Source organism: Heloderma suspectum, chromosome 10 (assembly GCF_057233095.1).
Source record: "Heloderma suspectum isolate Gila_16-S chromosome 10, 16-S_ref, whole genome shotgun sequence".
Lineage (NCBI taxonomy): Eukaryota > Metazoa > Chordata > Lepidosauria > Squamata > Helodermatidae > Heloderma > Heloderma suspectum.
Genome location: NC_139467.1, coordinates 47,135,194 through 47,161,024, shown reverse-complemented (window position 1 = coordinate 47,161,024; position 25,831 = coordinate 47,135,194). Strand labels below are relative to the sequence as shown.

At 53.8% G+C, this 25,831-nt stretch overlaps 1 protein-coding gene across 8 annotated transcripts in view; it reads left to right on the top strand.

Annotated features, from left to right (window-relative positions):
• Positions 1–25,831, top strand: part of INPP5B (inositol polyphosphate-5-phosphatase B) — a 52,136-nt gene that overhangs the window by 1,077 nt on the left and 25,228 nt on the right. The window contains exons 3-16 of one of the 8 annotated variants that reach the window (XM_084816241.1): positions 29–126; positions 472–501; positions 1,208–1,321; positions 9,573–9,672; positions 10,639–10,809; positions 11,031–11,132; positions 11,426–11,540; positions 13,426–13,542; positions 14,008–14,195; positions 18,113–18,224; positions 20,378–20,487; positions 23,648–23,783; positions 24,369–24,479; positions 24,763–24,925. In XM_084816241.1, coding sequence (XP_084672367.1) covers positions 29–126; positions 472–501; positions 1,208–1,321; positions 9,573–9,672; positions 10,639–10,809; positions 11,031–11,132; positions 11,426–11,540; positions 13,426–13,542; positions 14,008–14,195; positions 18,113–18,224; positions 20,378–20,487; positions 23,648–23,783; positions 24,369–24,479; positions 24,763–24,925 — 1,667 coding nt within the window. Of the gene's footprint in view, positions 1–28; positions 127–471; positions 502–1,207; positions 1,322–5,523; positions 5,605–6,504; positions 6,651–6,870; positions 7,086–8,278; positions 9,477–9,572; positions 9,673–10,638; positions 10,810–11,030; positions 11,133–11,425; positions 11,541–13,425; positions 13,543–14,007; positions 14,196–18,112; positions 18,225–20,377; positions 20,488–23,647; positions 23,784–24,368; positions 24,480–24,762; positions 24,926–25,831 lie in introns of those variants that run through there. The other 7 variants (XM_084816242.1, XM_084816246.1, XM_084816247.1 and 4 more) reach the window with 7 other exon arrangements.

Genomic DNA, 25,831 nt, shown 5'->3' with positions numbered 1-25,831 from the left:
GGCTCTCCTCTCTGCGTTGTGTTTGCAGGATCTGCCTATACACCCACCGGCGTATGGCCATCTCTGCAGAGGACGTGTGCTTGGAGAGGGTCCTTCTCCTGCACGAAGGATTTGCTGTGGAAGAAGGTCTGTGCCTGCGTTCCCCCATCCCCGCCCTTGGCTCAGATGCATTCTGGAGCAGAGCTCCCCCACACCCAGTGCCTCTGGGCCCTTGAGATGCTCCTAGTCATCCCACCAGCGGAGCGGAATCCAGGATAAATGGCAACCAGAACCATGGGATGGCCATGCTCTCTGCCCAGCACCAGTAGAAGGCAGTGTCAGCCATTGGTGCCCATGCCTATGTCCCCAGACCATGAGAAGTTGTCAGGAGTCATGTCTTTCTAGCAGCTGGGGGTCTTTGCAGGGACCCTGTCATGGCATTTCCACCAGCAACTGCCAGGGCAGCGAACTTTTTTCCTTCTCTTTTGGCAGTTGTCCTGGAGAGTGACATGCCCATTCTAGGTAAGTATCTTGCTTGCTGCTATTGCAAATAGTGATTCCTAAAAACTGCAGTGCTGCCCCCTTCTAGGACTCCTGGTCCACAGACCCTGGCGGGCAGGACTGCAAGCATATTTAACACAGTCATTGTACTCTGTGCTAAAAATAACCAAATTTGTGCACCTAAGGAAGCCAAATTGCACGGCTGAGCAATACAGGCCAAAGCCAACCAATGCTTATTCTGCTTCTGCCAACCATGGGGGAGAAGGGCCAAGGCACTCTGCGGTCAGCCCAACCAAACCTGGAAGTCCAGGGCAGCCCACTCTGAATTCTGAGACTTCACCAACCACACATTCCAAGCTGATCTCTGTAGCCCATGAGAGCTTGTTTTATTTACATTAAAACATGTGCCGTTGTATACTGTGCACAGATGCAGAGCTCTCTCTGAACATGGACATGTGCTGCCACTCAGCCCTTCTGTTCTGCCCATTTTTATGTATGTATAGTATTTTATAAATGCACATGTCACCCTTCAACATAAATATTTCCAGGACAGCTTACAGAATAAGGAATAGAAACAATACAATCACGTGCTTTCTGGTAGCTCTGGTATGCTCAGTTCACTGTGCCATGCAGTGGGCAGCCAAGGGAGTGCTGTTGCCCCAGATGAGTTTCTGCAAGGTCAAACCCTGATATTGATGCCACTCTCCCCTTCATTCTCCATGTGCAGGCTCTGATGTAACTGTTCGGATCGTCTCGAGCGATGCCAACTTGCTGGTGCGGATGCCTTTTGGCTCACAGACACAGATGTTCCTGAAAGAAGTCAGGAAGCGCTGCTGTACAGGTACGAGGCACCGCTGCCGCTGCTGGGCAGGCCATGGGACTTGGCTTGTGCTTCATTTTGCAAAGGAGAGCAGGGCCGTATTACCTAGCATAGAGCACCTCGTGTGCGGGAGCTGGGTGCTGGTCACAGAGGACATCTTAAGTGGCAGGCCCCCATTTCTAGAACTCCCTGTCAGGTGAGGGCCAATGAGCCCTCACCAAATCTGTTCAAGCTAAAGACCTTTTGATTTACACAAACGCTTGGCCATGGTGTGCTCCTGCTTTGGAGGAATTAGCACCTAAATTTATGAGTTTAGCACATCTGTACCCCAGCTTTCCTCCAAGAAGCTTATACACGCGCCCCTCATTTCAGCCTCGCAGCCATGTGGCCAGGTTCAGACGACATGCCAGCCCACCGTGGTTGCTCCCGAGCGCATCCACAGTGGGCTGGCGTGTCATGTGGGGAGCGTTTCCCCATCCACAATTGGTGAGTTACCTGCCCTCGTTATCCATGCTGTGCAGAGAAGGTGGGGCTGGGGCTCGCGGGACATTGCAGCGACCGCCAAGCACCTGGAAGTTCCCACGATGCCAGGCCTGCATAGCCGAACTCCATGGCTGCAGCCACGTAGCAGTGGCCGGAGCGGCCGGTGGTCTGTTCCCGCTGCGATGGCTGCTGGGATAGGTAGTCATGCTGGTGGGAGGACGGCGGACCCATGGAACGGAGGTGGGTTCAGGAGCCACGCCACCTGCCGTGGTTTCACGATCAGGGGGCCGCTTGCCATGGTTTCCTCCCCCAGTGGTCACGTGAATGCATCCAGCAAGTGTCACCCAGTGAGCATCATGGCGGAGCGGGTTTCTCGGGTCAAAACATGGCCCCACCTTGGCTCCGGAATGCCCCGGGTGTGTATGAAGGAAGGAGGATGTGTCCGTAGGCAACTCTCCATCTGGAAGCGCAGAGATTATTCTCCATTCCCTCTGCTTTTAGATCTTCACACCCTTTTATCCATGCTGCTGGTTTTATTACGTGCTGCCAATTGTTTCATCTTGGTTTTTATCCGGTTTGCTTTCTTTTCTTTTTATTTGTTTTATCTCATTTTATCTGACTTGGGTCGTTTTATTGGTACCTTGTATATTATGTTTTTTTTTTAATTTGTACATAACCAAGAGAACTTTGGTTATTGGGCAGTTTGAAAATGTAACAAATTCAGGAGGAAGGGTGGAGCCCTTTTCTGCCTGGAGGTGGGGGGAACGAGGCCACCCTCTGGCCTTGCTCACTTCCCCTGGTCACTGAGCTCTTTGAGGCAGGCTCTGACAGGAAGGAAGGTGCAGCAGCAGCCTGGCTCCTCCTGCCACCGCCCAGAGTTGCCTCAGCAGGGAATGTGTACACTTCTGTGTTTCCCCCCACTTATTAGGGGGCTGGGGGGACACAAAGCTTAGGTGGCTCTAGGCTGGCTACAGACTGTGTTTTGGGCTGTGTGTGTGTGGTTTAAGATCTTGCTGATAGATTGAAAGTCAGATATTGGCTAAGGCAGTAATTAAAATACTGTATTAACAATATCAGGATCAGCAGTCTGTTTTTCTAATCAACAGAAAGTATCAGGCAGTGATACAGCCAGAAGTTACAATTCCCCAAATTCATTCATGTAACACTATTAAACTACAGCTTCATAGCTTATCAGTTGCGTAACATCCAAAATGTCTCCTTGGTAAGATGCTGTGTTTCCACTTCATCTTTTCTGAAGGAGCAAAGAAGCAGAACCATTCATTCCATATGTTATTAGTTCCTTCCCTACCACTGGCTTCACCCCCTCCCCATTCGGTTTGCAGAATCACAGAGCAATCCTAACCCAGGCCATAGAGATGCCACTGCTATGCTGGCAGAATGTCTGTCACATCGTGTGCATGGTCAGGCCTTGCAGCATGGTAGGGTTGAAATGCCAGGGAAAAAAATACAAAGAAGCCAGGGCAACTGAGGGAGGGCGCTGCCAGGACTCCAACCCACACCACAGAGCAGCTCCTTAACTACTCAGCCACAGCAGCAGACAGCAATCATACCCCTCCCCTGCAGCATTTGTCTCTTCCCCCACCCCCAGCCGCAACACCCGGGGTAACAGAAGTAAATGAGCATACAAGAGGAGCCCAGGAATGGGGCGACCCTGCCCAAGGGGAGGGGGCCACTTCCAGACACACATGAGCCAATCAGAAGGTGTGCTCACATGGAGCAATAGCCTACTTCTGCCTGGCCAGCCACGCCTTTCACCCCTCTGTGTGGCTGCGACCCACATGGCATCCCTCCTCTCTGTGTTGCTTGACAGGCTGGTCCTGCTGAGTAGGATCCCAGTAGAAAGTGTATATATGCCTGATATACAGTCAGTAAAAACTAGACAATCTCTGCCTGCAGGCTTACAAGCTAAAGCAGGGGTGCAGAACGTCCCATCCTGTGGGGCACCCCAGCCTGGCCTGCACCGCTTCTTGGGGTTCCTCCAGAGGGCTCCTTTCAGAGGGAGGGCATCCCCACCGCTATGTCTGATGAGACCAGAGATAACAGCAGGAATGAGAGGGGGGTGGCGAGGGGGTGGAGCAAGCGCTCTTCCCCACACACCAGCGAGTCCAGTAGTGCAGTGGCAAATTCAGAAGTGCAGGGTCCCTTCGTGACAGTCACAGCCATGCCCCCTTCTAAGATTATAGAGTGTGTAAGATATTCCCCTGGGATCGAAAAAACAGCTGAGAGCAAGGCAGCGGTATTTCAATTGGTCGTCTGAGAAAAAAGGCAGGGGTGTGAAAATCTTTTTCACTCGCTCACTCAAACACACACATTTTAGGTTTTCAAAGTATGATACTCTATGGAAGCTTCACCCTCTCGACTCAGCCCTCATGGACAGATCCCTTCACATTTAAACAGCCCCTTTGCACACTCCCTTAGCGCCCCAACATTACCCATTAGCCTTCCCTAAGCTCCTTCATTATATCTCCCCCTCCCCTCCCACAGAAATGTCCACACACCCAGCTGGACACACCCAGCTACACACACACACACACACACACACTGGTGTAGTGGTAAATTTGGAAATGCAGGAGCTCGTTGAGACAGTCTCCAAGGGCAGTCCAAAAATTTCAGGCAGCTGTCGATCCATATCAACAAACCAGTCCTAGGAGTCTTCATCTCCACCAGGAGCACGTCTCTGGCAAAGCGAGTAGGTCTTAATTGCCCATTCCAGACCAAGTCATCCCAAATACTCTGCATTCCAACATGGAACAATATATTGTTGCTTGGAAAATTCATTTCCCCCATAGCTGCAGTGAGGATCACAGCTAAGCTCAGAGGGAACAGGGAATTCTGAGGGGGGTGGCAGATGACATCAGAGTCCCTGCGAGCCTGGCCTCCACTACACCACTGAGTGAATCCCAATGCCCAGGCCGTCCCACATCAGACAAGATAGCAGCAGGTGGGGGAGCGCCCAGGCTTTCTTCATGCTGGGAGGCAGTTCTGTGCCTCCCTCGAGCGTGAAGACAAAAAAAAGGAAGAAGTAAAAGGGAGAGGTGAGGTCAGGGTGCCAAACACACCCCGGATGGGCTGGGGCCCCCTGACATCCTTGGGGTGAGGAGGCAATCCGGCCCCCCATCCCAAACCAGTTCTGTACCCCTCGGCTAAATCATACAACCAAAAGAGAGAAAGGGATGAGGAAGGAAGAGGCGACGAGCAAAGTCAGGCGCTAATCCCTGCTTAGTAGTTCTGTAATGGCTGGCGGGAATGCGGTCAGTTCAGGGAGAGGATTTGGGGGAAAGGCTTCAGCACCTCGGATAGCTCCGCTCGGGTTCTGGCTGAAGCCCCGCTTGGATTCGCAGCCCCACCGACACCGGGCCGCCAGCCCCCACTGGCGGAATGTCGCCAGTCTGTCCGCGGAGCCGGCGGAGGCGCCCCGCTCGCCGCCCCCGCTGCGGCAGCCTGGCGCACTGGCCGCCGCCAGGGCGGGAGGCGCCCTCGGAGCCGGCCTCCCGCAGGGCCGAGGGCGCCCCCGCCGCGCCTGCCCCGCTCCCTCACGTCCGGCGGGGGGGCCGGGTCTCTGCCCCGCGGGCTCACGATGAGCGGGACGCTACCGCTGCTGCGCGCGCCGCCCCGCGGCAACCGGGGTCCGCGGGCGCGCCCTGCCGAGGAGGGGCGGCGAACTCCGGCTGCTTGCCGGGAAAGGGCGGGGCTTGCTGGCGAGCCTCTCCGGGATGGGTGGAGCCGAGCGGGCGCGGCCTGGCGGGCGGCGGCTAGTCCGGCTCGGGGCGAGGGGCGCGCTTCCCGGCAGTCCCGAGTAGGTAGGAGGGCGGGGCGCGCTGAGGGCGGGCCGCTCGCCCCCCTCGTTGCCGCGCTCGCCCGGCCGCAGCGGGCGGGAGCGCCGGCTGCCCGCGCCGGGCCCGCCCTCCCCCCGGCTCCGCGGCCGAGGGACGCGCTCCGCGGCTGGGCCGGCGGCGGCGGCGGCGCCGGGCACGGCCTTCCTGGCGCTCGCTGCCGCGGCGCGGCGCCTGCCAGGGAGGCGCCCCCGCCCGCCTCGCGGCCCGGGAGGGGCGGGCTGGGCGGCCGCCCCCGCCGGGGCGCGGGAGGGGGCGCGCCGCCCGCCGCGCCGCGCCCGGCCTCGCCCCGGGGCGCCTGGCGCGCTTCCCGGCTCCAGCCAGGCAGCCTGGAGCCCGCCCGAGGGCCGCGGCCGGACGCCGCGCTCGCCACCCCCGACCCCGGCCGCGCTGTCCGGGGCTGCAGGCGGGAGCGGCAGTCCAGAGCAGGCGGAGGGCCGCGGGCTGCCCGCCCTGCGCGAGGCGCGCGGCCCCTGTGGCGCGCTGCGCGGGGCGGCGCGGGGCGGGGCGGCGGAGGCGCCGTGCGCGGCCGCCCTCCGAGGCTGCGCCGTCGCCGGGCCGAGTGCGCGCTCAGCGGCGGCTTCGTCTGGTGGAGCAGCGGCGTTCGCCGGTGCCGACGGGGTCCGCTCGCCCAGCCCGCTGCCCGCCCCAGCCTTCTTTCTGGGAAGGCCACGCCAGCCCCGTGGGAGTAGCGGAAGAAAGCCGCGTCTCCTGCCAGTTGCAGACAAATGTGTCTACCAGGGAGGGCTTTGTGCAAAGTCGGGGATTTTGCTTCTGCTGCTGGTCGCCTCCCCGCCCCCCCGCCAGCCTGCCAGTGTAGGTTGTCCAAGGGGGCAGCTGTTCTTCCATCCCAAGGAGCCGAGCTGAAGTCAGTGGGGTGGGATGGCATGGCCAAACTAGAACTTTCCTGCAAAGTGTTTGCTTATATTATTCCCAAAGCAAATTCTTATAACATTCCTAAATGGGGACACTGTTGGATTTGGGGATTTTACAAGGAAAAAATCCCACCCCAGGTATAAAGTGTTGAATTTTCCAAGTGGTTGTTTAACGTGGTCACTTATGAAATCTTACGGTTTCTCAAAGTATCCCTCAAAACTAAATTTCAAAGCTGAAATGTTCGAAGTTCTTGAGCTCAAAAGTTTGAAGTTCTGCTGAAATTTGAATGCATATGTACTTTTCTTTCAATTCTGTTGCAACCTTGAAACCTGGCTTAAAACACGCCTGTGCTTTAAGTGCCTAAGAATGGAAGGGACTATAGCCCACATGACTGCAGGCAGCGCTGCACAGAAACAGATTGTGGAAGGGGAGGGGATCTTCAACCACCTGCCGATGGAGGACGCCCCCACAGCATCAGCAGCACGGGGCCATCCAGCTGCTGCTTGAATGCCTCAGGAGGGGGAGCCCAGCCCCCCGCCACAGTCTGTGCCATTGTTGAACAGCTCAGACCAGTAGGTAGTTTCTTCTGAGTTTAGCCATATCTGCTGCCCTGCCATTTCCACACATTGACCTGGTTTGCACGATTCACGCCCCCCTCCGCAGCGTCTCATGTTTTGTGAACCCGGCGAGGGTGACTTGCTGGGGTGAATAACAAACCTCTCCTCCGCCCTCTGGCAGGCCGTGGGTTCTGGGTGGTTTGTTAAGTGCCCGCACAAGCCACCCACACTGGGTTCGGACATCATGGCAATGCACACCCAGCGAGCATAATTAGGGGAAGACGCCAGCATGCCACCAGCACACGCAGGGGTGGTTAACACTGGTTCTGGCCCTGCTCCCTGGAGCAACAAAGAACAAGTCTGCTCCCACTTCTGTGTGAGAGCCTTTCAGATGTTCGAAGATGGCCATCATGTCTCAGCCCCTCTTCTCCAGGCGAAAGATTCCCAGCGCTGCCCAGCATTCCAAATAGGCTTGTTTTCCAGACCCCCTGATCATTCTCGCTGAACCATGTTCTGGTTTGTCAGTGTGTTTCTTTAGAAGCGGTGCCAATAACTAGACACAGTTCAGAATAATTTGCGTCTGGACCCGCCTCAGGCCTGCAGAACTGGTCCTGTTTTAGGGCTATAGCCTAGAATCATAAAATAGTAGGGTTGGAAGGGGCCTACAAGGCTATTGAGTCCAACCCCCTTCTCATTGTAGGAATCCAAGTCACAGCATCCCTGACAGAGAGCTGTCCAGCCTCATCTTGAATGCCTCCAGTGTGGGAGAGCCCACCACCTCCCTAGGGAATGGGTTCCATTGTCGTATTGCTCTAACAGGCAGTTTTTCCTGATGTTGGGTGGAATCTGGCTTCCTGTCACTTGAGCCCATGATTCCGTGTCCTGCACTCTGGGATGATCGAGAAGAGATCCTGGCCTTCCTCTCTGTGACAACCTTTCAAGTCCTTGAAGAGCGCTATCATGTCTCCCCTCGGTCTTCTCAAGGCTCAACATGCCCAGTTCTTTCAGTCTCTCTTCATAGGGCTTTGTTTCCAGTGCCCTGATCATCTTTGTTGCCCTCCTCTGAATCCTTTCCAGCTTGTCTGCATCCTTCTTAAAATGTGCCCAGAACTGTACTCCAGAGGAGGCCTAACCAGTGCTGAGTAGACAGGAACTAGTACTTCCCAGGATTTGGAAGCTATGCTTCTATGAATGTAGCCCAAAATAGCATTTGCCTTTTTTACAGCCACATCACATTGTAGATCACAAGCTGAATATAAGCCAACAATTCCAAGATCCTTCTTGCTTGTGGTATTGTTGAGCCAAGTACCCCCATCTTGTAACTGTGCATTTGGTTTCTTTTTCCTAGATGCAGAACTTGGCATCCCTATTAAATGTCATTCTCTTGTTTTCTGCCCAGTGCTCCAGTCTATCCAGATCAGTTTGAATTTTGTTTCTGTCTTCCAAAGTATTAGCTATCCCACCCAATTTTGTGTCATCTGCAAATCTGATCAGCATTCCCTGCACCTCCTCCTCCAAGTCATTAATACAAATGTGGAAGAGCACTGGGCCCAGGACTGAGCCCTGCGGGACCCCACTCGTTATCTCTCCCCAGTTTGAGAAGGTCCCATTGATAAGCACTCTTTGAGTCCGATTCTGTAGCCAACTGCGGATCCACCGGATCGTTGTTTCATCTAGCCCACTTCGAGCTAGTTTGCTCATCAGGAGATCATGGGGCACTTTGTCGAAAGCTTTGCTGAAGTCGAGGTATATGATGTGCACAGCATTCCCACAGTCCACCTGTGTCAAAAGGCCTAAATTCCATTCTGTTCCCTTTAAAAGGAAAGATGTTACAATGACTTGCTAAATCTGTCGAGCTGAAATCCTGTTTCTGGCTCTGTTCAGGCAGGCCCAGCGTAGTGGGAGAGGTGCAACTCACAGATGGGCAGCTTTCTGTCTGTGCGTGGTCCTTTCCCTGTGTGCTATTGTTTTATTGCTGGGTTTTTCCTCCATGCGCAATGCCTTCCCCCTCTGGGCTCTGGAGCTCTGCAATGTCAGGAGAAGCACAGGGTAAATTAGGTACTGGCTAGTCTACAATGGGAAGGTGATGTCTCCGTGAGGTATTCCATTGTTGGGACCTTTGTTCAGGCTGGGAACAGAGGCTGAGAGACAGCAACTTGGCCAAAGCCAGACTGTGAGTCTTTGGGTGAGTCTGAACAGGGGTTTTGTTGTCTTCGGCTGCACTGGGATTCTCCCTTGCCTGTGGGAGCAATTCTGCAAATGGCTCCTCAGCCTTGCCGCCCTGCCTCCCCGTGTGGTCTGTGTCAAAAGGCAGCTTTCCACTGAGCTATCTGACCATGCCAGCTGTGGCTGGGCCCTGAGAACAATGTCTGCAGCCCCCCCCCCCCGGGAACTGGGCAGGCCAAGGTAAGGAGCAGCTTTCCTGGGACGCTCGGGCCAGGCTGAGGTTTCCCAGGCCCTGGGGGGAAAGGGGCAGCTCTTATGGGCTTCCTTTGCTTCCAGGAGCTGCTGGGAGCAAAGACCTCGAGCAGGAAGGGCAGACGGCACCAGGCATGAACCAGCTGCACAACGCGAGTGGAGCCAGCCCAGCTGCTTCCCCCAGGTAGGCCCAGCCCTGGGGATAGGTGTTGTCTCAGAAGAGTGCCCCTGTGCATGCATGAGAGCCTCTCTGACAAACCCAACCTGCTTCTGGGGTTATGGACTGGGTTTGCAGCTCAGGGAGCATCTTTTCGCAGGCCGTCTCCACTTCTCACCTCCAAAGCTCACCTCCAGGACAGAGCACCATCCCTCCCGCCGCCCCCCACTCTGGCACAGCGGTGGAAGGCGGGGGGCAGTGCTTCCAATGTGAGTGTGGAGAAAGACAGGCTGCATTGGGCCTTCCTCGTCTCGCCTGGCGATATTTTCTTCGGAGCTCGGACATTTGCATCTTCCGTTATCAAAAGAAAACAGTTCCCTTCCTCAGTCTTGGGCCCATCAGAGTTGTATGCACTGCACTGGATAAATCACAGATGAAAGCGGGGAAGGGGGAGAGAATGCCACGCCTTTGACTGAGTCCATTTAAAGCAGAGCTGGGCCACTTTGGCGGGCCTAGGGGGCCATTTTCCACCTTGTGGACCACCCTGGCTGCACCAGTGGCAAACTGTGATGGAGGCCGAAAGGGGACGCATGTTCAGCCTCCGTTGTGTTGTACCGCCATTTACTGCCCCACCAGCGCTGTGCTGCCAAAGGCATCGTACCAGAGGCTGTGGGGGGGCATGCAGCCTGTGTGCTCCCCGAGCCGTGCCTGGGCTGTGTGCCCTGGCCAGCGGGACCCTGGCTGAAGATAAGGCTGTGTCAGGCCTAGACCAGGGTTTTGATGTTTAGCTGAGGAGGATGGGCTGCAGCATGGTTTCCCCCAGCACTGGGCACAGGACCAGTTACACCCAGATGTGTTTGTGCGCAAGTCCCATCCTTGTTCTTTTCACGCCAGGCTGGGGCTGCTGGTGAATCTGATGTCTACCAGTTGGCACATCTGCAATGCTGCCGCCCCCAAACACGGCCTTCCTCTGCCTCCCTCCCTCGTCTCCAGGCCAAATAAGCCCAGAAATACGGTAACCAGCGAGATGGTCCGTTCCTCGAGTGTGCTGGTGTCAGATGAGACCCGGAGCTTGTCCATGCAGGTGTTTGGGCTGAGAGACACCATCATCCGGTCCCAGCTTCTGCAAAAGGAGAATCTGTACACGCACCTGCAGAGCTTCAAGTAATGGTGGTCCTGAGAGGGTCATGGGAGGGAGGCAGCTTCAGCCCTTGATGAATGGGAGGGTTTGAACGAGGCTGAGCTTTTCCCCCCACTGAAGCACATGCCCCCCTGCTTGCCCGCTGGGAGTGGGGAGTGCCTTGGGCTGTGTGAGATGGGAAGGGGGCCGGGGGAAGTTCAGGATGGGCTTGCAAGGTTTGGAGCAACTTGTGTGTTTCTGGCAGGTTTTTTGTTGGGACGTACAACGTGAATGGCCAGTCGCCCAAAGAGAACCTTCAGCCCTGGCTCAGCCAAGATGCTGAGCCTCCAGATGTGTACTGTGTGGGGTATGTGGGCCTCTTCCTGCTTGCCTCCCCTTGAGTCACTTTCTGTGAGCTTTGTCCTGTGCCTGTGCCTCCGTTTTCAGTCATGGGGAGAATCTCAAGACGGAGGCATGCTCCTCAGGACGCTCTTGTGTGCGCGTGGCCCAGAGGTGCAGCCTATTTCACCACCTGGCTACAGTTTGGTTCATTAGAACCTGTTTTTCCCAAGTCACTGAGCAGAGTGAGTGGATTTCCCCTTCCTGGGGAGGAGGGAAGCATCAAGGGCCCAAACTCATGGCTTCCTGTCTTGGATGCAGCTTTCAGGAGCTGGACCTGAGCAAAGAGGCATTTTTTTTCAATGACACACCCAAAGAAGAGGAATGGTTTCAAGCTGTGACGGAAAGCCTTCATCCTGGAGCCAAGTATGCCAAGGTAGGCCGGGCATAGACCTCTGCGTGGGCCCCCTTTCCTGTCTCTTCCCAGGGTTCTGCTCTCCACATAGTTGAACCAGTTCATTTAGCATTGTTGCAAGGGGTGGGGGGCCTGCAGTAGAGGTTGAAGGGGAGGAGACAATTCAGTACCCCGTCCAGGTCAGCAACAGTCTTGTGCCTCTTCCGGGCTGAAGGGGGAGAAGGCCTTTCTGTAGTGACCCTGAGGGACACAGCCTTTTTCTTCTTGCTCCCCCCTCCCTCACTCTGGGTGGCTTTGGGATGAAAAAGCTGATCTGGCAGATATCACGGAGACCAGGCAGAGGGAAGAGCGGGGAGTGTGTTTCCACCAGCTCTGTCTACCCCGTTCCTCCACAGCAGGCCAGGGCTGCGGGTGGGCAGGTGGACTGGCAGCAGGCCGTAGGAATCCTGCCTCTCCAGCCAGATGTACCATCTGACAGCCCTGCTACGTCTGAGCACATTCTGCTGCAGCTGGGTGGCCAGGACAGCATAGGGCTTCTGTCAGTGCGCCACCCGCCCCACGGCCCAACTGTCTCTCTTCCTGAGGTGGCTGCGGCGATCTCAGGACTGGCACGGGATCATTCCAGGTGTCTTGTTCTTGGGAATTTCAGTGTTCACACTGAGGTTGCTGAGTTGGGCGTGGCTCATGGTTTCACATCTGCCCCCGCACCCCTGGGCCAGCCCCTAGTCAGTCTGTGCCCAGCAGGGCACACTCTCGATCTGGCATTCTGCTCTGGTGGAGTTGTGCTCTGAAGGCGGAGGAGTTATCTGTGGCCCTGTTGTCACGGGCAGATCACATTTTGGGCTGACTGCTGGCATGGACCTCCGCAGGAGCGATGGGCCACTGGTCTGCCGCAGGCACCTGGTGGAGCCAGTGGGTTTCCTGCACACGCCTGGGGAGTTCTCTGCCTCCTTTGTCAGTGGTGCTGTCAGAGCTCTGGCTGATCTGTGGTATACCGAAAGGGCCCAGGCGGCTGATACTATTGCTCTGAAGCGCCCTTTGCCCCCCGTTAGTCAGCTGAGCGCCCTGGTTTCACAGGAAAATGGAGGCAGTGACTGCTAGCATGCTGGTGGAGGCAAGCTCAGGAAGAATCGGGCCGAGCATGGGCGGGGTCCAGCTGGAGACCAGCTCCGTGGCGGCGAGGGCAGCAAAGAAAGCTTGCCTCTCTCCCGCTGCTGTGTCATGCAGAACCAGCCAGTGGGGCTTTTCCACACTGGGCCGGGCCTTCATCGCCAGGATGCCCGAGCGGTTGGTGGCTATGAACAATTCACTGCATTCTTTGCTGATAACGGGCTCGGACCTGCCTTGACTTGGACCCCAGGAGTGGGGCAGGGCGGGTGGATGTGGCTTCAGGAACTGCATCCCCAGTTGTGTTGGATTCTTTTCCGCTTGTAGAGCTCAAGGGCATGGATGGGGTGTCTGGAGCGGCGAGGGCCACCAGCTGTTCAGCCTGCGCTTGCCTTTCCTGGCTAACTAGATCAACCAGGGCAGGACTGATGCCACAGCTAAGGGCAATGATGTGGAAGAAGGCAGTTCCCATTTGCTTAAAGGGAGGCAGTAATACAGCCTTTAAAGTAGCTTCCCTTGGCCCAGGAGCCTGGGAGATTACAGGCCAGTCTCAAATGTAACATTCTTGGCCAAGGTGATTGAGAAGGAGATGGTGTTGTAAGTCCAGACACATCTGGAGGATACTGGTTATCTGGACCCATCTCAGTCGGGCTTTCGGCTGGGACAGGGGGCCGAGCTCAAGCTGGCTGGCTGTGCCTTCACCCAGGGGATGGGTTGATCCTTTCCTGCCTGCTCCCTCGTCAGAATGGCAAGTCCAATGTCACACTTGTACACAAGCAGACTTTTTTCTTTTCTACAGGTAAAGCTTATCCGGCTTGTTGGGATCTTGCTGCTGCTGTACGTGAGGAAAGAGCTCGCTGTGAATGTTGCTGAGGTGGAGGCTGAGGCGGTTGGCACAGGGATCATGGGGAGGATGGTGAGTGTTCCCAGGCCTGGTTCACCCAGAATTGGGGGTGGGGCAAGGAGATCGTGCCCCTCCCCTGCTACAGGAGACCTTGCTGTGACTTTGGGGCTGCCCAGGCTGCCAGAGAGTCATGCAGGCACACACACGCCGGCCCTTGGTGGGGCGGGCTGGTGGCTGTCCTCCTAGGAGCACTGGGCTGTTCGTTGCTCGGCAGGTTTCACTGCTCTGGGCAGCTGCCTTGTCTAATGTGTTGCTGGCGGTGGGCATGAGCGGAGCCCTGGGCCGCCTGCGGCCTACGCTGGGTCTCTCCTTGCACCTTCCTGCTTGCTTCAGAGGTGTCCGAACTCATACCTTGAGGACTGGTACCACCTCTGGTACCACGAACTGGTACCACCTCTGTCCCCCTCCCCCAGTGCGGTGTGCAGGGAAAGAATGCTGCCCCCCCATGTTCCTCTCTCTCCTGGCCCTCTTGCTCAGGGCAACAAGGGTGGGGTGGCGATCCGCTTCAAGTTGCACAACACCTCCATCTGCATGGTGAATGCCCATCTGGCTGCCCACACTGAGGAGTATGAGCGGCGGAACCAGGACTTCCATGACATCTGCGCCCGGATGCAGTTCTGCCACCTGGAGCCCAGCCTCCCACCCCTCACAATTGGCAAGCATGAGTAAGTGGGACGGTCCTGTTGCGTCTGTGATGCAGAGGAAGCAGCCGCCCAAAATGTGTGGGCTTGGGAGTGGGAAGTGTGTTCCTGCCTCTTAGGCTGTGCCTCCCCACTGTCCCCCCACCCCATGTAAAAGTTTCCCAAAGGTGGGTGTTGTTACTTTTTATTTAAAGCCAAACACACACACCCCACTGCAGGAGCAGAAGAGCAGCGGGGCGGGGCGGGGGGGGCGTGGCAGCTGCTTAACCCTTTTTCTTCCTCTGTTTCTCTGCTCAAATGTCCCTCCACCCCCACTGCTCTTCCGCTTCCAGGGGGACCCATATCTCCCCTGCACAGGGGCACCAAAGCAATGGAGGGGCATTCTGAGTAGAGAACAGCTGGGAGGAAAAGGGCTAAGCAGCTCCTCTTCCCCCGGATCACGGCCTCTTCCCGGGGCTGCTTTTGTTCTGCTGCTTTCTGTTAGGGCTGCCAGCAGGAGAGGGGCACATGCTCTGCCATGCAACTTTCGGATTGGGCCTGCACTGCAGCTCACCGTCGGTACAGACTGCCACCATGGGCTGCGGAGGCGTGAGATCTGGGGCTGGGCTGCCCTGAGCAGCCAGGCCTTGGGGGCGCCCCTCCACTTGCTCCTTTCTGGCAGGCTCCGGTGAGCCAGAAGGGTGGTGGGCGGGGACAGCAGGGGCCCCCTCGGCCACCTGTGCACCTGGCGGGAGGAGCCCAGCCTGTGGGAGTCCTCCTCCTTGTCTGATGCAGGGATGTGGGTGGCACATATCTGGAGGGCGCCAGGCGGGGGGGGGGGGGGCTGGATTAGGGTGCCAGCAGTTTCAGTACCTTCTGTTTCTTTCTTTGTTTAAACAATGTAAGGGAGGTACATGCCATCGACTTCTGATTTTTATAAGTATTCCAATAAAATGGTCTACATAATGTAACATTCGAATCACATGAAGTGTACTTTAATTTGTTGTGCAGTTGTTCAGTCATGTCCGACTCTTCGTGACCCCATGGACCATAGCACTCCAGGCCTTCCTGTCCTGCGCTGTCTCCCGGAGCATGCTCAAGTCCATATTCATTGCATCCGTGATGCTATCTAGCCATCTCATCCTCTGCCGTCCCCTTCTCCTTTTGCCTTCAGTCTTTCCCAGCATCAGGGTCTTTTCCAGAGAGTTTTCTCTTCGCATTAGGTGGCCAAAATATTTGAGCTTTCTGCCATTAGAGTGGTATCATCTGCATATCTGAGGTTGTTGATAATTCTCCCGGCAATCTTAATTCCGACCTGTGATTCATCCAACCCGGCGTTTCTCATGATGTACTCTGCATATAAGTTAAATAAGCAGGGCGACAATATGCAGCCTTGTTGTACTCCTTTCCCAATTTTGAACCATTCGGTTGTTCCATGTGTGGTTCTTACTGTTGCTTCTTGACCCTCGTACAGGTTTCTCAGGAGACAGGTAAGGTGGTCTGGTACTCCCATCACTTTAAGAATTTGCCACAGTTTGTTGTGATCCACACAGCCAAAGGCTTTAGCGTAGTCAATGAAGCAGAAATAGACGTTTTTCTGGAATTCTCTTGCTTTCTCCATGATCCAGCGAACGTTGGCGATTTGATCTCTAGTTCCTCTGCCTCTCCAAACCCAGCTTGTACTTCCGGTAGTTCTCGGTTCGCATACTGCTGAAGCCTAGCTTGTAGGATTTTGAGCATCACCTTGCTGGCATGTGAAATGAGCGCAATTGTGCGGTAGTTTGAACATTCTTTGGCGTTGCCCTTCTTTGGAACTGGAATGTAAACTGACCTTTTCCAGTCTTGTGGCCACTGTTGAGTGTTCCAAATTTGTTGGCATATTGGGTGCAGCACTTTAACAGCATCATCTTTTAGGATTTTAAATAGCTCAGCTGGAAGACTGTCATCTCCGCTAGCTTTGTTGTTAGTAATGCTTCCTAAGGCCCACTTGACTTCACTCTCTAGGATGTCCGGCTCAAGTTCAGTGGCCGCACTATCATGGCTATCAGGGACATTCAGATCTTTCCTGTATAGTTCTTCTGTGTATTCTTTCCACCTTTTCTTAATCTCATCTGCTTCTGTTAGGTGCCTGCCTTCTTTGTCCTTTATCATGCCCTTCTTTGCACAAAACGTTCTCTTGAGATCTCCGATTTTCTTGAAGAGATCTCTAGTCTTTCCCATTCTGTTGTTTTCCTCGATTTCTTTGCATTGTTCATTTAAGAAGGCCTTCTTGTCTCTCCTTGCTATTCTCTGGAACTCTGCATTCAGTTGGATATATCTTCCCCTTTCTCCCTTGCTTTTGACTTCCCTTCTTTCCTCAGCTACTTGTAAAGCCTCCTCAGACAGCCACTTGGCTTTCTTGCATTTCTTTTTCTTTGGGATGGATTGAATTGCTGCCTCCTGAACAATGTAATGGACCTCTGTCCATAGTTCCTCAGGCACTCTGTCTATCAGGTCTAATCCCTGAAATCTATTCCTTACCTCCACTGTATATCATAAGGGATATGATTTAGGTCATACCTGAATGGTTTAGTGGTTTTCCCTACGTTCTTCAATTTAACCCGAAATTTTGCAACAAGAAGCTCATGATCTGAGCCACAGTCAGCTCCAGGTCTTGTTTTTACTGACTGTATGGAGCTTCTCCATCTTTGGCTGCAAAGGACATAATCAATCTGATTTCGATATTGACCATCTGGTGATGTCCATGTGTAGAGTCGCCTCTTGTGCTGTTGGAAAAGAGTGTTTGCTATGATCAGCGTGTTCTCTTGGCAAAATTCTATTAGCCTTTGTCCTACTTCTGTACACCAAGGCCATGCTTGCCTGTTATCCCGGTGATTTCTTGACTTCCTACTTTAGCATTCCAATCCCCTATGATGAAGAGGACATCTTTTTTGGGTGTTAGTTCTAGAAGGTGTTGTAGGTCTTCATAGAACCAATCAACCTCAGCTTCTTCGGCCTCAGTGGTTGGGGCATAGACTTGAATTACTGTGATGTTGAATAGTTTGCCTTGGATTCGTACTGAAATCATTCTATCGTTTTTGAGATTGTACCCCAGTACTGCTTTTCCCACCCTTTTGTTGACTATGAGTGCTATTCCATTTCTTCTAAGGGATTCTTGCCCACTGTAGTAGATATGATGGTCACCTGAATTAAATTCATCCATGCCAGTCCATTTTAGTTCGCTGATTTGCAAGATGTCGATGTTCAATCTTGCCATCTCATGTTTGACCACCTCCAGCTTACCTTGATTCATTGATCTGACATTCCAGGTTCCTAAACAATATTGTTCTTTACAGCATTGGACTTTGTTTTCACCACCAGACACATGCACAGCTGAGTGTCCTTTCGGTTTTGGCCTAGCCGCTTCACTCTTTCTGGCACTACTTGGAAATACCCTCTGCTCTTCCCCAGTAGTATATTGGACACCTTCCAACCTGAGGGGCTCATCTTCCGGCGTCATCTCTTTTAGCCTTGTGATAAGTTCCATGGGGTTTTCTTGGCAAGAATACTGGAGTGGGTTGCCATTTCCTTCTCCAGTGGACCACATTTTGTCAGAACTCTCTGCCATGACCTGTCCGTCTTGGGTGGCCCTGCACGGCATAGCTTATGGCTTCACTGAGTTACGCAAGCCCCTTCGCCACAACAAGGCAGTGATCCATGAAGGGGTACTTTAATACTTTTCCTGAAATATTTCAGGTCAAATACTTGTGGTCTGTTGGGACAAAAAAATTACCATGGGGTGCTTTATTAGCTTTGTTTATTTTACTTATATTTAGTAAAGATATTAAATTAGATCACCCTTTAGTGATTTTCCAATGCAAACCGGAAATTTCCCAATGCAAATGATCCTATGGGAATTAGCCTAATTCAGCATTTTCCAGAAAACCCACATCACTGATCTCACTTGAGCACCTTCCTTGCAGTGTCGTCTTGTGGTTAGGAGACTTGAACTACAGGCTGGAGGAGCAGGACATGGAGCGAGTGAAGAAGCTGGTTGAGGCCTGGGACTTCCATGCTCTTTATCAGCATGACCAGGTAGGCGTGCAGCAGAGCTCTCCCTGGGCAGCCACCCGCTTCCTGTGGGCAGAGCCTCTTCCTGTGGGCAGAGCGCTGCAGCACTCGTGGGGTGGCGAATGGGTCTTGCTGCTGCTCCCCTGAGATGGTCCTGAGTGGCTGGAGAGCCTCGGCCGTTTCAGGGCTTCCTGCTTGTGCCCCATCGCCACTACCAAGCTTCCACCCTCCCCAAGAATGAGGAGAGGGGAGGAGTCCCTTCAGGTGGAGTTCTGGGATCAGCAAATGCCACGGTAGGTCACAAGTGCCAGCACGCCTGCGTGGATGCCATTCTCCCGCGCTTCCTAGGGGAACGTGCAGGGACAGCCGGGGTGAGCAGAGCCTGGAAAGCAGAGTTTTCCTGGCAGTTCTGCCCCGTCCGAGGCCTGGTCAGCAGAGAGCTGGGAGGGAGCAGAACTCCCAGGCCTCATTGCCTGCCTGTGGCTTGGCAGTGCAAGGAAGGAAGTGAGAACCGCAAGTCCTTTTTCTCAGGCAGGCTGAACATGTTTGCTGCTGTTTAATTTTTTTTTTGGAGGAGGATATGAACTGGCATTTTTGGAACAACAGCAACAGCTTGTTCAGTTCTCGGAGAAGCAGAACTCCAAGGCAGGAGGAGGAGGAGCATCACATCAGGCATTCTCCTGTCCTTGTAGTTGGCCATTGCTATGGCGCATTTCATCTATCACATTTGCATCCTGCCCTTCCTCCAGATTGCTCTGGGCAGCGCACTTGGTTATCCCACCCCGTTTTATTCTTACAACAACCTTGCAAGGTAGGTTAGTGGGCAGCAAGCTCCCTTGAGCTATGTGGGACATGCTTTTGCGTAAACATGCAGAGTAGGTTCAGAGTGTTAGGCAGGTGGAGATCTGTGGGGAGAGTACAGGAGCCATTTTGCAGATGCTGCTGGCAAAGCAAGTTGTGTCCTCGCCTCCCCGTCCTCTCCAGAGCTGGCAGAGTCTTAGCAAGGAAGGTTCTCTGCAGGCAAGACACAGAGCTTGCTATTCATCTCCATCCTGGATTCTCATAAAACGAAGGGGAGGGGGAGAGCCCCTCTCTCTCTCTCTCTCTCTCTCTGACACCGCTCCCTCCCTCCCTCCCTCCAAGGGCCCCTGTTAACTCAAAGAGGAGAGAGCAGAAGCACCCAGCTTGCTTGAGCGACAGAAGGAGACTGACTGAGCCTCTCCGGATGCCAAGCCCAGGCTCAGCTCCTCTAAGCCAGAGGCTTCTCCCTGTTCATTAGGAAGTGTAGTTGGCACCTGGAGAAGGCCTTGGCTCATTCCTGGCTCCATCCTAGAGCAGCATCTTAACACTGAGTCTTAACAGCTTCCATTCACAGGAGCAGAGGTGTTATCTGGATAGGCATTAAACTGAAATAAATACATCACACTTTATAAGGGGCAGAAATACATTAAATATAATTTTATGCATGCTTGAATAACGTACACCATCAGTTTACTCTGCACACAGACAGGAAAGAGAATCTAGCCATTCAGTTGCCAGGTTTTCAAGAAAGCACTAATGCTTGTGTATTTGAGTGACTATATACAACTGTACAATTTTCCCTAACCATCAGCTACGCAGTTGATCCCTATCCTAATTTCAGGGGGCCTTCTAAGCAGCCATGCTTAGAATTACAGCCTATGCATGTGTGCTTAGAAAGAAGGCCCAGTGAAATTGTGGAGGGATTTGCTTTTGGAGCAGGTTGCTAGGAGCAAAATTATGGCTCAGCTACAATTTATAGACCCCTATACGTTTTGCACAGTTTTTACTAAACCCTTGAACTTCTGGCACGTGCATCATTGGGACAGCTACAAATGATTCACATCAGACAAAAAATGAATTAGTATTTTTGCAAGCAAGCTTGAGGTAAGATACCAGCTTGAATTCTCCCCTCCAAGCATTAGGCTGGGCTTAGGGTAATGCTTGGCCTCTGGAGGGGTGGGGAGAAGGAAAAGACACACACACAGGTGCGGGGGTATCTTTAGCCTGCTGGCATTCCTCAAGTGACGAAAGGCGGGACTGAAGCACCAAGAGGGAAGCATAGCTGTGTAGTCCTGAGGGAGACGTAGATTTGAGCATGTAGTTGTTCTTCTGTGGAAGTCATTCATCTTCATTTCTTTGCTCACTTCTGTTTCTAGCTGAAGAGTCAGATGGAGGCAAAGATGGTATTTGAAGGCTTTACGGAGGGAGAGATTTCCTTCCAACCAACTTACAAATACAACGTGGGCTCCGATGACTGGGACACCAGGTAGGCCGGCTGTGTGTGTGTGGCAGCCATCTTGGATGCCTGTAGCATTCCATCTTCTCTTCCAGGGGAAAGGCAAAACACAAGAACATCCAGAAGACTTTCATGGTGCACGCACGCATGCATGCGCACGCGCGCACACACACACGCAGGGCCCCTGTTAACTTGATAACCAAGTTTTTGCACCCAGTTAGAAGCTCTATCTAACATGCTGCTTTGGAGACGAACCCTTGCATACATGAGCTGATGGTGCAATTACCTGGGAGAGCTTGCAAACTGACAAGGGTGTGTTGGGAAGCAAAGGCAGGATGGCCGGCTTGGCATCCCTGGAGGAGGAGGCTGGCCTCCCCAGGTGCAGCGCACAGCGGCCTTGTCAGTGGGCAGTGAACGTGTTTCCTTCCAGCAGGTAAGAATCTGCATCCAGGGCACGTGCTTCCCTTCCTCTCGCTGCCCCAAGAAATGAAACGGGCTGGGCTGTGCCGGGGCTGTGCTGTGCTAGGGCCAGTGCACTCAGTCCTCCACGCTTAGAGTGGCTGAGTCCTCAGCGCAACGTTCCCTGCAAAAACAAAGGCTAGTGGAGCAAGACGGACAGCCATTCCCACAGCATCTCTAGGAACTGCCTTGTCACGACACTGCACACAGACATACCCATGCTAGCCACGCAGGGAAGGAACCAGCAAAAACCTGGCGTTGAACACAGTGTCATGATGACATCACCTTCCTCCATCTGTGCCCAAGCAGAGTGCCTGGAGCAGGTCACAAGTCACCCCCCCTTCAGGGTAGTGTTCAGCACTCCCTTCTAGGCTGTCCCAGCCTGACTCTGACGATAACTTGCCTGCAGCTTCTCCTGACCCTCAGCCCCACAGGACGTGAGACTGGACAAACGGCTGTGGGCCCGTCAAGTGCCACCGCCAGCATCCAGCAGGGGTGGAGCCAGTGGCCCTAAGCAGTCCTTTGCTGGGACAGCAGCTCCTTCCGAGACTGCTCCGGCCAGCTGTCCTGCAGGGCGCCCTCCAAGGTCCCGATGGGGCCCAGATGTTGCCGCCTCGTGCCAGTCAGGACAAGTGCCTCCCCCATCAAAGGTCGCCACTTGTCCAGTTAGGACACCAGCAAGTGACTCCTGCAGCCACCAGCCCCAGGGTTCCCATCAGATTGGTTTGCATCCCCTGCAGGTCTAACACAGCCACTTCTCACCTTCCCTGCTCTGCTAAAGGAAAAGCCCAGGCTGAGCAGGGAAGGAAGCTAGTGCGGTGTAGTGGTGAGAGTGTTGTACTAGGGGGACCCTGGCTCAAGTCCCACTGACTTTGGGCTAGTCACTGACTCTCAGCCTAACCTACCTTACCAGGTTGTTGTGTGGATAAAATGGAGAGGAAAAGGATCATGTATGCTGCCTTGGGCCCCTTGGAGGAAAAGGCAGGATGGAAGAACAACTAAATAAATACCATAAATGAGTAAGGGCTGGCAATTACATTGAATGTATTCATTCAAAGCCATTCTACTCTTTCCATCCAAGTGACCAACAGGACTAACTGGATTTAGGAACAGTCTTACTGGGTCCAGCAGGGAGAGGTTGGGATCTTGCAGGGGCGACCACACCCTGGAAACGTATTTCCAAGACTGGTTTTTAGCACACCCAGATGTTCAGATGAATTCTGTATTTACTGAAAATTGGTTAATAGAGGTACCTGCTAAATAGTGCTCAGGGCTAGTTACTCAGAGTATGTGTACAGTTTTCTACATTCATATCTGCAAGCCAGGAATATTTGCAAATTAGTTTGAAGTGAGGCGGGTGGCTACTAGGAGGAGGACTTTTTCTGCTGTGGCACCCCAGCTCTGGAACGAGCTCCCTAGTGAGGTTTGCCTGGCACCCACATTGTATTCCTTCCAGCGCCAGGTGAAGACCTTTTTGTTTTCCCAGGCATTCTAGCATTTTAGCTTTCTAGACTTTTAGCTTTGCTGTGTTAAATCTGTATTTTAAACTCCTGCATTGCTGCTAGGTTTTATTGTGGTTGTACTGTTATATTGTGGTTTTAATGTTCTATGTATTTTAAATTGTTTTATTGTGCGCTGTTTGGTTTTAATTTTTGTGAACCGCCCAGAGAGCTTCGGCTATTGGGCGGTATAGAAATGAAATAAATAAGTAAGTAAGTAAGTGACATAGGGGTACTTCCCAATTTTTCCAGGTACTCTCTCAAAGAACCACATTCTAACTTCATTTTGCTTTCATTCTAGAAATCTGAGTAGAATTTCTCATGTAGCATTTAGTTATTTAGGGTGCAATCCTATTCATGTTTAGACAGAAAAAAGCCCTACAACTCCCAGCGTAAACCTGCATAGGATTGCACCCTTATTTACTTAAACATTTCTGTACCGCCCCTTCTGGGGCAGTGTGCAGCGGTGTAGATACTGGTTTTAAACCTAATACAATAAAACACTGACATCAGACAACCATAATAAAAGACAGCAAATAATTTTGAGGGTAGACTGAGGGATTATACCAGGGGTCCCTAGCCTTTTTCAGGTCAGTGGGTACATTTGGGATTTAAAGAGGCGGTTGTGAATGCTCTCACAAAACTGTGGGTGCGCTCTCCCAGCCTAGTTGCCCCAGAGACTGGCCTCATGCCATCACCCCGTTCATAAAAGGGCTGCCCAGGGGGCACGGCCAGTCACCAAACAGGAGACAGGCTGGTGAGACCGAAAGAGAAGCAGCTTGCCCAGGAGTGGGCGGGGTCTGAGCACCGAAACACAGAAGGGCAGCCCTTCACCCTGCAGCATGCCGGCCTCCCAGTTTAAAAGACCCCCAAATCTGAAGAAATAAAAGCAAACTCAGGAGGCTGGCGGGCGCCAAGAGGGAACCACATTGGGACCCCAGGATGATACAAATGGCAATGCCTGGGCCAATGGAAACATCCTAACCAGGCAGTGCAAAGTCGGTCCCAGGAGTATCTTTAGGGAGAGCATTCCCAAGCTGGGGTGCCAGCAGCAAGAGAGCCCCTCTCGGTCTGAAGTGGCTCAGATTGGGCCTGGGGCCTCCCAGACTCTGGCTGTCTTCCACCATCCTGCTGTGTCTTCCCCTGAGAGTGGGTGGGAGTTGATTTGCTAGACTTGCGCCCCGTCCAGTTGCATCCATGTCTGGCCATCTGCTTCCTTTGCCTTCCTGCAGTGAGAAGTGCCGCACCCCAGCGTGGTGCGACCGGATCCTCTTCAGAGGGAAGAACATCTCTCAGCTGAGTTACCGAAGCCACATGTCCTTGAGGAACAGTGACCACAAGCCAGTCAGTGCTGTGTTCGATGTCGGGGTAGGCAGCTGCCGTGGTGCTGGGCTGAACTGAGGCAGGCGAGCCTTGGGTCGGCGCCTCCTCCATCCCGCCACGCTCCCCTCTCTCCTCAGAGGTTGGCCAGGCACCATGCCCAGGACAGATGTGGCCCCACCGAATGCCACCTGTTCCACAGCTGCGCCTCCCCCCAGCCCCAGTGTGGAGCTTCTCTTTTTTGGTATCGGGCGCTTAGTGCTGGGGACTGACTCCTTGGTCATGTTTCTCACTGCCAGTCTCCAGACGTGAGGGGCCAGCAGGGCGGGGCAGCCTCCCATGTGCTGTGGCAGTAGCTGCCCAGATGGAAAGAAGACTGAGGGAGGCTCTGGGCTCCTGGAGACCAAGAGCGTGAGCTTGGCCCTGCTGGCGGCTCACTTCCGTCTGTCCAAAACGCTCCTCTTCCTGCCTTCCTCCGATGAAGCGGTGCAGAAGATCTCGGAATGGGGGCAGACTCCCTTGGGACGTGGGCCTGGCCTGACTCTGCCTCTCTTCAGCCTGGTGTCTGTGATGCTGGGGGGTCCCCAGCAGGGGAAGCCCCCTTGATGATGCTGCTTCCCTCGTCCCTCCCAGGTGAAGGTGGTGGTGGAGGAGCTCTATCGCAAGGCCTTTGAGGAGATTGTGCGCTCCCTGGACAAGATGGAGAATGCCAGCATCCCATCGGTCGCCCTGTCCAAGAGGGAGGTGAGGCAGTGCTGGCCAGGCCAGGGAGGAGCATCCAGAGGTTTCCTCCTGAAGACACAACCCCCTGGCCGTGCTAGAGAGGGCCCCATCTGAGGCGGGAGTGGCCAGGGCACAGTCCACGTGACTGACCTCTGGATCCAGGTGCCAAGATGCCTTGGTAGGCAATGGCGCCTGGCACCTAACAGCTGGTCCACAGACTGGCTTGTCCCTTGGAGGACACCATGGAACCGGAAAGGAGGGCAACTGGCTTTTCCTTTCTGTGTGGTTCTCTTCCCACCTGCAGTTCCTGTTCAAGGATGTGAAGTACATGCAGCTTCAGGTGGAGTCTTTCACCATCCATAATGGGCCAGTCCCCTGCCAGTTTGAGTTCATCAGCAAGCCAGATGAAGACACCTACTGCAAGCCATGGCTGACAGCAAACCCCAGCAAGGGCTTCCTGCTGCCAGGTGATGTTGCTACCATGGGAATGTGCCTGTGCTGCTCCAGTTTGTGCCCCACTGAGTTGTGGCTAAACTAGTCCTGCTGAGTCTGGGTTAATCTCTTGCCTGGGATGGGGATAGCTCATGGACAGTGTGGTGTCGTGGCAAGAGTGTTGGACTAGGAGCTGGGAGATCTGGGTTCTAGTCCCCACTCGGCCATGGAAGCTCACTGGGTGACTTTGGGCCAGTCACAGACTCTCAGCCCAACCCACCTCACAGGGTTGTTGTTGTGAGGATAAAATGGAGAGGAGAAGGATAATGTAAGCCGCCTTGGGTTCCTTGCGAGAGGAAGAAAGGCGGGGTATAAATGCAATCAATCAATCAATCAATCAATCAATCAATAAATAAATAAATAAATAGACAGCTCTTTTAGCCTGAGGCTAGGGCATGCACGTCCTTTTGCTACACATTCATCATGCCAGAATAATTGCTGTCCCCTGGTTTTAGACCCACAGTCACTTGCAGTGATTAGAGTCCCTACCTGGTTGATTAGAAGGGCTGTTTCAGCAGGGCAGCCATGTTAATCTGTTGAAGCAAAAGCAAGAAATCTATAAAATCCTTGGGACATGACCTCCCACATTTTATCAGGTGCCAGAGCTGTGTATTCTGCACATGCATGAGTACACAGCACTAGGTGGGGCCAGGATGTCGGGTGGACAGGACCCAAGCACAGGCAGTCTTGTGTCTACAGATGTTTGGGCCTTCAAAGGGAATCCTCCCCCCCCCATTTATCAACTTGTTTCCACCCCTCCCCTTCCTTGAGAGAGTTGTGTGACCTGTTGTCTCCCTCGCCCCCAGTGCTACAGACCCACCTGGATCACTTGGACTGTTTGGGGCCCTACCCATTTGGGGTTTGATCTGCATCTGTGGCCC